The following is a 12,572-nucleotide window of genomic DNA, read 5'->3' on the forward strand; positions in this document are numbered from 1 at the left end:
CATTTGTTTACTTACCAACAATGAGTTAACCAGTATGAGCAGATGGGCTGGAGCAACACTGATATTAGCATTAGGTGCCAAAATGGCCAAATAGCTTTCTGTGAGTTTCTTGTTTTTGTCTGATCATTCTCGCTCTTTATTTCCTCAGTTGGGCTACACCCCTCTACACCAGGCGGCTCAGCAGGGCCATACCGATATTGTCACCCTGTTGTTGAAACACGGAGCCCAGCCCAACGAGATTACTTCGGTGAGACACTTTTAGGAATATCTTATCCTGTTATGACCTTCCTCTCATCACCAGGCCCTCCTATTGTCCAGCACAGTGATATCTCTGGGGAAACATAGACATGTGTCCTATAGATAACGTAAAAACAAATAAGTGAGGTTGTCTTTGAAGGCATCCCTCTAAAATGATCTCTTCTATATTTTATGACATTTATCAAATAAAACACTCACTGCTAAACTGTTATATCAGAAACTGAACAATCTCCCAAGGTCCTGGGAAGATGCACAGAGCCACATTCATATGACAGCTATTAAACACCACGATCAGACAGGTTTCACAAGATGTCCTTTTGCCTTTGACAATGTTAATCACCTCATAAATATTCTAAAGGGAGATTGTCAATGTACTTTCCCCTGTAATATCACTGTACTGTGATACAGCCTTCAAGTGCATCACCTATGGTTGGGAAACAATTTTTTGTCTAGACAATGTGCCAAAACCCAAAAACCTGTCATATCATTTTAAGGTTCTTGCAAGAATATATCTCATATCTGGAGATTTTTTGATATGACATCTTACAATGCCGTGATTGGAGCATGTCCAGTCCGGATTTCATCATATATGGGTCATAGTTTGAAATATCTGGGCAACTACATCTCTGGATTCTGGGGTATTTTGCACAGTGAGAATCAACATACTTCACCTATCCATGGTGATCTCAGTTTCTGTCTGATAACATGTATGATCATCCCCTTGTCATCAGTCCCCATTCATGCCTCTGTAATGATGATACTGTATTGTATCTTTCCAGCTTGTATATTTTTCTCCTTTTGATATTGGATATATTTGATCTGATTTTAGTAACATATTCCTAATTCCAAATTTAAAGAAATCATATTAATACTCTATAACATATTTTAAATTTGCATTTTTCTTCATGGTGGACAATAGGAAACATCCCACTTTCTTAAATAAGATACTAGATGTGTATTTTAGTTTCAGTCTGTAGGTTCATAGTTACTTTGTGTGTGAACATCAGTTCAGTTTCTGTTCATTCAAAACTATGTGTCTTCACAGTATCTTCATTCATTTGCATTTTGATTTAATGTTCTATATGTTCATTTACTTTATTTTGTGCGTTTATTCTGACAAACAGTTTATCACTTTATTACATATATGACATAGCGTATTTTATTAACAAATGCTTTCTATTGTAGGAATGAAATGGTGTCACATTTTAATTGTAAATAAAGAGAAAAATGCAAATATTTTACATGATGTTTCTCATCTTTCTCTGTACAGAATGGGACATCTCCCCTGGGCATTGCAAAACGGCTGGGTTACATCTCTGTCATTGACGTGCTGAAGCTGGTTACCGAGGAGTCCGTCTCCGTGGTGAGCAACACATCATGCGTGGTTCACATGGTTACACCAATACGCACAGAAGTGACCTTGATACGCCACGAGTCAGATGTTCAATAAAATAATTTCCTTGTCTTGATCAGGTTCTGCTGCCTCACCTGTTCTCCTCTCTTTCTTCTCTACCTCGCTCCTCCTTCTGTCTCTGCTCCTCACAGATCACCGCAGAGAAGCACCGGATGAGTTTTCCTGAGACAGTGGATGAGATATTGGATGTCTCAGAGGATGAAGGTAGGCTATCTGATTTCATTCATAATAATAAACACATCAACACCACAGCTTTGATAATTCATTTTCAGCTCTGACTCTATTTTGGTAGAAGACTGTTTGGGAGGTGCACTGACATATCGAAGCACCACAATGAATTTAAATATGTATATGACTGTTTTTAACACCCTTTTCCATTTGTTTTGTAGGGGTTGCCCAGCTAACGTTAGGTAGGATTGTGTCTGTATCTCTGCCTTGTCCGGTCCGGTGGCTAGTGAACTTGTGCCTTCATTGCAATTGTACTCTCTCATTTTCTCTGTGCGTCACTAATTGTCTTTCTAATCAGTTCCTCTGAGTCCGCTCTCAACTCCAGCCGTGTTTGCTTGTCTCTATCTTTATCGTCTCTATCTTTATTCTCTTCCTCTTGCTCAGAGATTTATTTAAAAATTTCAGTTATTCATAAGCATGTAGTCACGACATCTTCCTTTTTACCAGCATCACTGCACATGTGTTCGTGGACTCATTATTGACAGAATTCCAGCATTTCAAAGACAAACGGCTTCCTTCCAATTCAGCCTTGAAGTTACTCCTGCCTTTTACAGCCTAATTGATCAATAAGCTGATTACACACATGCTGTGCCCCAGCTGTAGCATGCTACTCTACACACACAGTTGCTGTTTATGCAGCCGTCTTTCTGCTTTCAAGAAATTCAGAGTTAAATCAAATCATTGTAATTGTCACAACAAATCGTGAGCATTTTCACATACAAGCTTCATTTTTAATCTGAATTGTTTGTGTTACTTGTGCGATTGTGTTGCTTTTTTCCTTCTTTACCATTTTTTTTGTCTACCTGTACAGCTTGTACTAATTCATGTTTAATTGTCTGTTAACAGCTCAGTTGTTTGAAGTAGTTTATATTTTACTGTTGTAGTTGCTGTTGTTATGATTATTATTTCACTATCATTCTTCCTTAATAATTGAGGTATTTTCTCCTACACAGAAACAACCATCACCACATGTGATTTCATCTTTAATGGGCATGCTCACTAAAAAAGCTGTCACCAGGTGCCTTGCAGTTTGCCGTCCATGCAGTGTCCTAAACTGTGTTAATAGTCACTGTCTTACCGGTCCTCTTCTTTCACTCCTTTGGTTTCCATTGGCTCTAGTTGTTGTTGGTTTGACTCCATTGCTTGGACTAAATATATCTGAAATTGCTTTGTGGCCATTTTTTTCTGTGGTTTCATGAAGGTGAAGGGATGGGATGTGTGGTGGTGTAACAATTACTACTTCCACCTATGGAGAATTGAATTCAGTGACATTATTTTGATTCAAGTGGAGAGGTTAGCCGCAGTTCAAGATAGTGTCACTCATAAAAAAACAAGTCAAAATATATTGAGGAAAATGAATTCCATTGGCAGATTAGATTAAGAAACTTATATTTTATGACTGAGTGGAAGAACCTGAGAGCTGAGCTCAGCATCATTTTTTTCCCTGTATTCCCCTGGTCTCGTCCTTTTCTCTCTTAATTCTTTATGTGCTCTTTGCAACCTGTCCTTTGCCAGTCTTCGTTTTTTACCTCTCCTCCTCCTCTACGTTCCTGACCTCTTTATTTTGCCCACAGGAGACGAGTTGCTGGGAATGGATGGAGCGCGCTACTTAAAGCTTGATGACTTCAAGGACCAGGACGATGACTTCCTCTCCCCTAAGAAGACCCTAAGAGACTTTGAAGGTGGCATGGGTACCACGTAAGTCACTGTGTGCTGTAATACACACACATACAGAACTTTTCTAGAATAACATAATAGATGTCAGTTATCTTTGTTAAATTATCAGAAGCAGCAGAATGAGATAAAATGATTTCACTGGAATTTCTAGTGCAGAATAATAGTCAATCATTGACTCTCGTCTTGTATTACTCTCACTTCCTCTGCCACAGGCCCTATTCTCCTGCTATTCCCAGGATCCCTTGTGTGTCCCCAGAGACGGTTCTGCTGGATCAGGTGGGCTTAACTCATGATGTTTAGAGCAGGCATTGCATTTTGTAAGCATGTGTTATTTTATCCTACTGAAGACAGATATTAATTTGTGAAAGTACCTTCGATATTAAAAAGTATTCTGATATTTATTTTTATCTCTTCTTCTGGTTTCTGATTTTCTCCGTCTTCTATTACATGGTCTCCTGCTTTACTCTCTGCCTGTTTCTGTCTATCATTCTCTCTCTTTTCTCACATTCCTTTAATGGTGCTGTATTTTTTTATCACATTCTCCTCTCTCTCCTTTTCTCTGACTGTCTCTTCTCTGTCATTCCCTCCCACTTTTCTCTCTCTTAATCTTTTCGGTCATGGTTATTTTACTGCCTCTCAAATTTTTCACTGCCTTTCTTTATTCTCCCTCTCTGACCTCAGCACACCCCCATCCCTCTGCCAAAGGAGTATGATGAAGACTCTCTTATCCCGAGCAGTCCTGCCACTGAGACCTCAGACAATGTCAGCCCTGTGGCGAGCCCTATTCACACAGGGTAAGCTAGTAAAACGTTTTGCTGCATGTTAATGCTTCACTTTGCACGCTTCATCTTTTACGATCACTGGTCCTCATTGATGTTACAACATCCCTGACATGAAATCATCAATGATGCCAAAACATCAGTGATGATGGTCAGGGACCAAGACTGGACCACAGACACCCACCTACTCATTAGTTCCTACAGTACAGTCAAAAGTCAAAAAAGACGACAGATATAGGAATGGTTTTATTAGATTTAAACCAGGATTTATGTTGTAAATTGGACGATACATAAATGGTGCATGGTGAGCATCATAAACTGTGTTGGTTTTTCCCTGTTACACTTTGTTTATATTGTTAATGCATAAAACTGTAATTAAGATATTAACAACAAGCTCCATAAAGCTAATGCAGCATGATGATAATTTATTGTCTGCTTAGTCATGATTTATGCAGAGCACAATGAGTCAGCATTTGAAAAGCAGAATATAAAGTGAGGGTGTATGAGGGGGAAAAGATGAACTCATGAGGGGAAAAGACTCACCCTGACCGACACGTACACACACACGCACACACATATGGCTGACTGTCTGATGCAGGATCAAACAGCATGGGTCTTTTTTTTTTTTTTTCATGTGATTCTCGCTGCACTTAGTGCCCACTCCAGATGGCCTGTCCTCCCCTGCCATACTGAGACAATCAAATGAAAAGGGCACCAACACAACTGGTGTCTCCTTTATGAATTACTTTGCAAAGTAAATGATCAGATCAATTCAAAACACTGCTAAAGAAAATACACAAATGAATGATGCTTTTCTGTCTCATTCAGTGGGAAGAGTCTCACACAGGAAAGCTCTGCATCACTCGTTAAGTTTTATCATCCTGTCCTGTGTTATTTAATGCTGAACACATCTTAATCATCTTGAGTTGATAAAGTGAGCTGAACTCGTCATTAAATCATAGCGTCACTGTCTGACCCGCAGCTTCCTGGTGAGTTTCATGGTGGATGCTCGAGGAGGCTCCATGCGAGGCAGCAGACACCACGGGCTGCGGGTTATCATTCCTCCTCGAACCTGCGCCGCACCAACGCGCATCACCTGCCGACTGGTCAAACCTCAGAAACTGACCACACCTCCTCCACTGGTGGAGGGGGAGGGGCTTGCTAGCCGCATCATCTCCCTAGGGCCGTCCAGTATGCAGTTCCTTGGGTGAGTCAACTTTATGGTAGCTTCATTTAATGTATTTGGCCGCCTTTAAAACATGCTTTTGGTTTGCCCATTTGTGCATTTATGTGTGTAGCATTTGGTAGCAGCTGCAAAAATATTTCTGATTTGGTGGATAACATAGGATCTAAAATGAGTGCTGGTATAAAATGGCATTAGCTTGCAAATATTTTTGCATTTTGTTCAAATGAAATTAAAAGCTTTATAAAATTTATTAAATGGTTGTTAAAGGTAATTTAAATCATTTGTTGTACTTTTTATACATGAATGATATCATGATTACTGTGCCATCTAGTGGACATTAATACATCTACACATATCAGGAAGAAACTGCAAATTATGGTGTGATTATGGTGTTATTCAACAATAACAAAACAAAGCAAAGTTGGATATTATTGTTTTGCTTTACTAAAACAAGGCTACAAAATGTATATTTATGTCACAAACCCCATTTTGTACTGTATTTGTTTTCTTATTTCAAACTGACTAGATGCTGTAGAAGCTTGAAAACAGAACGAAAATCACATTTTCATGCAGGTTGTTGTTTCCTCCACAGGCCAGTGATTGTGGAAATCCCCCACTTTGCCTCACTGGGCCGAGGGGACCGAGAGCTTGTGGTTCTCCGCAGTGAAAACGGATCGGTCTGGAAGGAACATCGCAATCGCTATGGCGACGAAGTGTTGGAAACTATTCTGAATGGCATGGATGAAGGTCAGTGTAATGGTAATGGATGTCATTCTCAGTGAGACCTTGCAAGGTTGCAGATTAGTCAGTCTTAGTCTTGGAGCATGTTTGTGGAGTTGTAGAACAAGGGCACCGAAAGGGGAGTTTTTTTCATAGGAAACTTATATAAGCAATGATACAGATGTGTTTTTTTCTCACCTGGACAATTCTAATTGTACAGTGGTGATTGTATGGCTCACCTGTGTCTATGTTAAGCTTCAAGTCTTTGTTAAAGTTGCAGTCTAACATTTACCCTCCCTCTCTTTATTGTTCCCTCTGTGTTTCTCGTTGTATTTCTGTCCTTTCTTTCACTCCTAACCATCTGTAGACCTGGAGAGTCAAGAGGAGCTAGAGAAGAAGAGAATCCGTCGGATCATCTCCACTGACTTCCCCCTCTACTTTGCTGTGGTCTCCCGCATTCAGCAGGAGAGTGATCTGATCGGTCCAGAGGGTGGCCGGCTGACCAGTAAGCTGGTGCCCCACGTGGAGGCCATCTTCCCTGAGACAGCCGTCACCAAAAGAGTGAGACTGGGGCTGCAGGTAAGAAGAGGAGTGGAAATTATAGTGCAAATACAGAAGAGGGGGAAGGATATGAGAGAGCATGAGTGAATTAAGAAAACAGAGGAGAGGGAAGAACAGATTTAAAACCATGAGATAGACCCTATGCAGATCCACACCTTTCATAATTGCTGTGGTTTTTGTTATTTATCTGTTTTTTTATAAATGGACAGATGTTTGAACAGCTGACTTTCAGTCTGTGACTCACTGATCCATGCCAACACACTCATCTGTAGCATTTTTAGTTTTTTAGTGCAATATTTATGTGTAGAGATCTGACAGATTTCACATCCTGAAGTTGAAGTTGAGCTGGAGCAGATGATTATTCTCTTATTATTGTGAATCTTGATGTTTAAAGGAAGCTTATGAATTGTGGAGTTGTTGTATCTAGGATAAGCAAACAAATCCACCTTCATCCAGTATTTTTTGATTCAGTGCAAGTCCATATTTTACAGAAACCTCCATATTTTTGCCCATTTAGTGTCAATTTTGTACACATCAAATTACTTGAAATGTAATTTTTCTGCCTCCCTTTTCTTTTAGTCATTGATTTCCATTAGTTTCATTATACGACATCACCATTTTTTTCAAACATAGCTCTGCCCACTTCAAAATACACTTAAACTTTCAAAAGAAATTTCAAAATAAAAGCAGGAAAAGCAGAGCATAAACTGGAATGACGAAATCTCTCATGTGAAAGTCCTTGGCAGAAGCCTGTGTGTTTGCGTGGGAGCCCATTACTGATAGTAAGAAGCTCATTGAGAAAATGGGTTTTTCATGCTTTTAAAATTCAGTTTGATATAAAGTTACAATATAATTAATCCTGCATATACTGTTGCCAAGAACCAGGCAACTTGAGCTGAGGAGTCTCTCAGCCTGTCATGCTGTGCTGCAGTGTATCTAAATTAGCATTTGCAACACCAAATAGGAGCTTTTGGCAAGTGTGTGGCTGACTGTCACTCATCCAGACCTCCACGGACACACATATGGGAACTTGGCAAACACTCAAGTTGACACATCCACATACACCTCCACTTGGTTTTGCTTTCCTTGACAGAGAGATTATGGTTGATTATGGGCTCCATATTTTAGTCTTTTTGGTCGCTTCACTGTACGTTGTTTACGTTTTCTGTCAAAGCACTGATTTGTCATGGCACTGATGTTACTTCAGGAAACTGCATGGGTACAAGTTTTGCTTCATGCTTATGCTGCTCTGTTTATGTTTTCCTTTTATCCAGCCATTCATCACTACTCAGTTCCCTGATTTAAGTTGTGAGCCACACTGACCGAGCTGATGCACTGATCTGAGTTGGGTCAGGTGTGAAATATGAATTTGTTGCATGTGTGAGTATGGCTGTGAGTTTGATGTTTCATTCTGCTGCACATGTCCTGTTCTTTTTGTTTTCTGTCCTCTCCTTGTCTCTGTTTCCTGCCTATGTTCAGCCTTTTGGATCAATAATACTTACTTCAGCTTTTATACCGTGCTTGTGTTTGAGTTTAACTTTCACATATTTGTACCCCAACCTTCTGTTCAACTCTGTAACCTTTATTCTGTCTTTTTGGCATCTTCCTGCTCAACACCCTTTTCCCACCACTTCCACTTCAGGCGCAGCCAATCCCTGATGAACTGCTGACTCGACAGCTTGGTAACCAGGCAACCTTCAGCCCAGTAGTTACTATTGAACCACGCCGACGCAAATTCCACCGTCCAATCGGATTGCGCATCCCATTGCCACCATCCTGGAGAGAGAGTCCACGGGATGCTGGGGAGGGTGATACCACCAGCTTGCGCCTCCTCTGCAGTGTCATTGGTACAATCCACTGTGAAGATGACCAAATAAACAAGAATTTTTATGCTGGTTTTGTGATGTGTATATAACATAAAATGTGCTGTAAATGTGTGTAGTTAGGCATCTGTTACATTGTTTATTAGGACATGAATGGCACAGTGTGGTTGTTGTGTCACAGGTGGAACAGCACCAGCTCAGTGGGAGGACATCACTGGGACCACAAAGCTGATGTACGCCAATAACTGTGCCAACTTTACCACCAATGTTTCTGCAAGGTGAGCACCTCAACAGTGAGCAAGAGAAATGTATTACCAGTCTTTCCTTCCCTGCTCTCTTGCCCACATCTGCATATTAATTGAGTTTCTATCTGCCATGTTCCTTCTCTTTTCTCTTTACCCAGATTCTGGTTGGCAGACTGTCCACGTACGGCAGAGGCTGTGACCTTTGCCAACTTGTTGTACCGGGAGCTAATGGCTGTGCCATATATGGCTAAGTTTGTTATTTTTGCCAAGATGAATGAAGCGCGCGAGGGACGCTTGCGTTGTTACTGCATGACGGATGACAAGATGGACAAAACGCTGGAGCTGCATGAAAACTTCAGTGAAGTGGCCCGCAGTCGAGATATTGAGGTCAGTACAGGAGCAAAAGTTCACAAAAAGGGAAAGGTGTTACAGAGAACATCATGGGTCATGGCAACCTCAGATATAGTTTTTTATCTGCCCACTTTCAAGCAAGTTCTTGGCTCTTGTTTTAAATCACCTGTCAATTTAAATGTTGCTATCTAAAAGTCGTACTTAGTGTATATGCAATAGAAGATGCTTTAGAAGGCTGCAAATGCAGTATCAGTGTTGGAAAAGAGGCACTTACAGTTTTTTTTCTTTTCCCGTTGAAATGAAAGACTTATTACTTATTACTTCCAAAACCTCCCCATCATGGAGAGCACAATACTGCAAGTGCAGTGTTTTATCAGGAGAAGGAGTTTGTGTCTTTCTCTAAGAAGTTATGATTACAATCCTCACTCTGGCTGTTTTACAAGGGTCAAATAATTCTCACATGCCCTTGGTCTTCTGGTTTGTCTTGTCATCCTTACCATGTTGTGACACTTTTTTACAGCTGATGGAGGGCATGCCGCTGCACCTGGAGTGTTCTGGGAATCTAGTGCCCATCAGGAAGGCCACCCAGCAGCCTCGCAGCTTCAGCTTTCAGGCCTTCAGAGATAACAGACTGCCTGTCTCCGTCAAGGTCTGTCTCTATCTGACTGTTCATATGCCTGCTTTTCTATCACTCGCTACATATTCATACAGTATTGTGGTTTTGTTTGTTCAGTTGTTGGGTTCAGCGTGTAAAGGATCCTTTCGCCAGTTAGTCAGTGTCCACCCCGTGAGCACCCACCTGCTGATCACCCAGACAACCTGTTGATATGGTGGTTTTTGTGTGTCTGTTTGCCTTTCACTGTGATATCTGTGAGCCAGACTTTTCAGTTTGTCCCACCATTAGCATGTACAAGTTCAGATAACAGTACAGTGCTGTGTTCCCTCTGCACTCACTCAGCACCACACAAACACTATGCTGAGAAAGTGAAATCTACACCTGAGAAACTGTGAAATTACTTCCATATTAAAGTGATAGTTTGGCTTATTTAACGTGGCTTTGTTCATGCATAGTCAGTTCATTAACTGTGGTAGATTCAGATCAGCTCACTGCCAGTTAGGAATGGCAGCAGTGTGCATGGCACACTAGCAGAGCGATGTGCTGCTGTGCACAGAGCCAGCAGAAAAAATGCGTTTAAGACACTTTAAAAAGGCGACCACAGAAACAATCCAATATCTGTTGAAATGTGCACTTCATTTATCATATTTTCAGCGCTCCATCTTCCCGTCAAAACAGGACTTTCCTTTGGTACTACATTTTCTCAACCACAAAACTACCATATTCCTACGCAAAAGCGCACCTGTATTACGCTGCAGCCTCAGGTCAGCTGATTGAATCAGAAAGAGCTAAACTTCACTTAGTTTTGACGGGAAAATAAAGCACTGAAAAATTCTAAATGAAGCATACATTCAAACTGATATGGGATTGTTTCGGTGATCACATTTTTCTGCTGACCCCATGCACAGCAGCACATTGCTCTGCTAGTGTGTTGTGCTCCTTGCTGCCTCTCCTAACTGGTAGAGCGCTGATCCGGATCTACTGCAGGTAACACTGACTGTGCATGACTACCTCACACAACCCCAGGTCAAATAATCCAAACTATCACTTTTCAATTTCATAATAGTAATAATTTCACTCAAACAGTAAGGCTAATCTCAAGTTTTTGAAAAAAATATTATTTTGAGTTAGAATTCATTTAGTATGAGGGTATATCAATAAAGATTATTGTTACTGATGTTTTTTGATTTATTGTTACCTGATGTGTGTGTCAATCAGTTTTTTCATCTTTGTGGTTGTCAAATCATTCTTATTTCTTCAAAAATGACAAGATGGTAATTGTCCAAGTTTGTGCCTGTTTTTTTTTTTTGGTTTTTTTTTGTGTAATGCTACACTATTTATTTTTTCCCTCTTTCTGATCTTAATTATATCATAGTCTCTTTCTCTCTTCACATGTCTGTTGTTTAAAGCCCTTCTCTTGCACCACATCTGTGCCTCCTCATGTCTGTCGCGTAATTATATTCATGTCATTTTTCATTTTTCATTCATTTTGTTTGGCACTTCACCTATTTGTCTGTCCATGTGCGTCTGTCAGTGTAACACTCACACTACTGTTCAGCATCGGCTAGATGAATGATAAATATCTTTTTTCATTATGGAGTAGCCAAGCAACAAACAACTTACCTATCTACCTGTCGACTCTCTTGGGTAATTGTTTGCATGTCCTGTGACTCCCTCACTTTCTTTGCCTGCCTTCCTATCTTGCGGCCTTGCCTGTCTGTATGTGTCTGTCTCACTGTCTCTCTTTCTCTCTCTCACGGTCACTCTGTAACTGTCTGGTCTGACAGACGTCCAGGTAAAATGTGCAGGTAAATCTCTCCCTCTCGCCTGCCTGTGGACTGCTTCCATCCCTGTTTCCCCCTGCTTCTCGTCCCATGTTACTGCGCCACATGCTCGAGACATTGTGGAGGGATCTAATACCTGTTTTGATCTGTTTTTCTTCCTCCTCTTCCTCTTCCTCGCTCTTGCTCTGATTCATTCTTTTCTTTTTTCGTGGCTTTCTGTCTCTTAACCTGTCTCTTCCTTTCACTTCTTTTCTTTGCTTTCCTCCTGAATCCTTTTGCTCACCCTTCTCTCTTCCATTCCTCTATCTGCTCTCTCCTTTTTCCATCTTCTTCCTTCTCTCTTTCTTTCTCTTCCTCTCTCCATCTGCCTTTCTTCATGTCAGGTCAGAGATAGCAACAAGGATGCCACTGGCTTTTTATCCTTTCTGCGGAAGTGCACCAAGTACGAGGACACACAGCACGTACTGTGTAACCTTAACATAACCATGCCACCATGTGTCAAGGTAAGGACTTGATCCCAATCATCCCCCAGCAAGCACACATACCCAAACCTTTGTGCTTGAATTTCCCAGGATGATCACCAGGAGTTCAGATGTCTCAGGCAGAAGTATTTATTGTAAGCTCTGCAACAAAGAGAACAAGATGAGCAGTACACAGCCAGCAAGGGACTCAATTTCTCCTTGTGCTAAACAACAGTGCCTAAAAAGTAACCCATTGTATAACACAGTGAAGGTCTTTATGGCCTCAACTCTGGGACAATAAGCGAAGCCTAGAAAAACAAGATGAACACTGGAAATGAAAAAATTTGTCCTTCACAATAATAGCAGATGTCATCACTTGTGGGGTGTTAGTTAGCCATTGTTTATCACACATGATTGGCTGAAAGACCATGTATAGACGATATATTCTGCTTATTATTTATGGGAATCT

The 12,572-nt window shown here is 40.8% G+C and overlaps 1 protein-coding gene across 8 annotated transcripts in view; it reads left to right on the forward strand.

Annotated features, from left to right (window-relative positions):
- Positions 1 to 12,572, forward strand: part of ank1b (ankyrin 1, erythrocytic b) — a 73,827-nt gene that overhangs the window by 45,489 nt on the left and 15,766 nt on the right. For 7 of the 8 annotated variants that reach the window (XM_071466937.1, XM_071466939.1, XM_071466933.1 and 4 more), the window contains exons 20-34: positions 149 to 247; positions 1,529 to 1,621; positions 1,804 to 1,876; positions 2,062 to 2,082; positions 3,475 to 3,598; positions 3,790 to 3,853; positions 4,259 to 4,371; positions 5,339 to 5,563; positions 6,135 to 6,289; positions 6,630 to 6,841; positions 8,466 to 8,670; positions 8,828 to 8,924; positions 9,050 to 9,278; positions 9,763 to 9,891; positions 12,026 to 12,145. In XM_071466937.1, the coding sequence (XP_071323038.1) occupies positions 149 to 247; positions 1,529 to 1,621; positions 1,804 to 1,876; positions 2,062 to 2,082; positions 3,475 to 3,598; positions 3,790 to 3,853; positions 4,259 to 4,371; positions 5,339 to 5,563; positions 6,135 to 6,289; positions 6,630 to 6,841; positions 8,466 to 8,670; positions 8,828 to 8,924; positions 9,050 to 9,278; positions 9,763 to 9,891; positions 12,026 to 12,145 (1,959 nt within the window). The remainder of the gene's footprint in view (positions 1 to 148; positions 248 to 1,528; positions 1,622 to 1,803; positions 1,877 to 2,061; positions 2,083 to 3,474; positions 3,599 to 3,789; positions 3,854 to 4,258; positions 4,372 to 5,338; positions 5,564 to 6,134; positions 6,290 to 6,629; positions 6,842 to 8,465; positions 8,671 to 8,827; positions 8,925 to 9,049; positions 9,279 to 9,762; positions 9,892 to 12,025; positions 12,146 to 12,572) is intronic. The other variant, XM_071466936.1, reaches the window with a different exon arrangement.

This window comes from Trachinotus anak, unplaced genomic scaffold (assembly GCF_046630095.1).
Source record: "Trachinotus anak isolate AG129_WGS33_773 ecotype Australia unplaced genomic scaffold, CSIRO_AGI_Tana_v1 ptg000028l, whole genome shotgun sequence".
In the NCBI taxonomy this organism is placed as follows: Eukaryota; Metazoa; Chordata; class Actinopteri; order Carangiformes; family Carangidae; genus Trachinotus; species Trachinotus anak.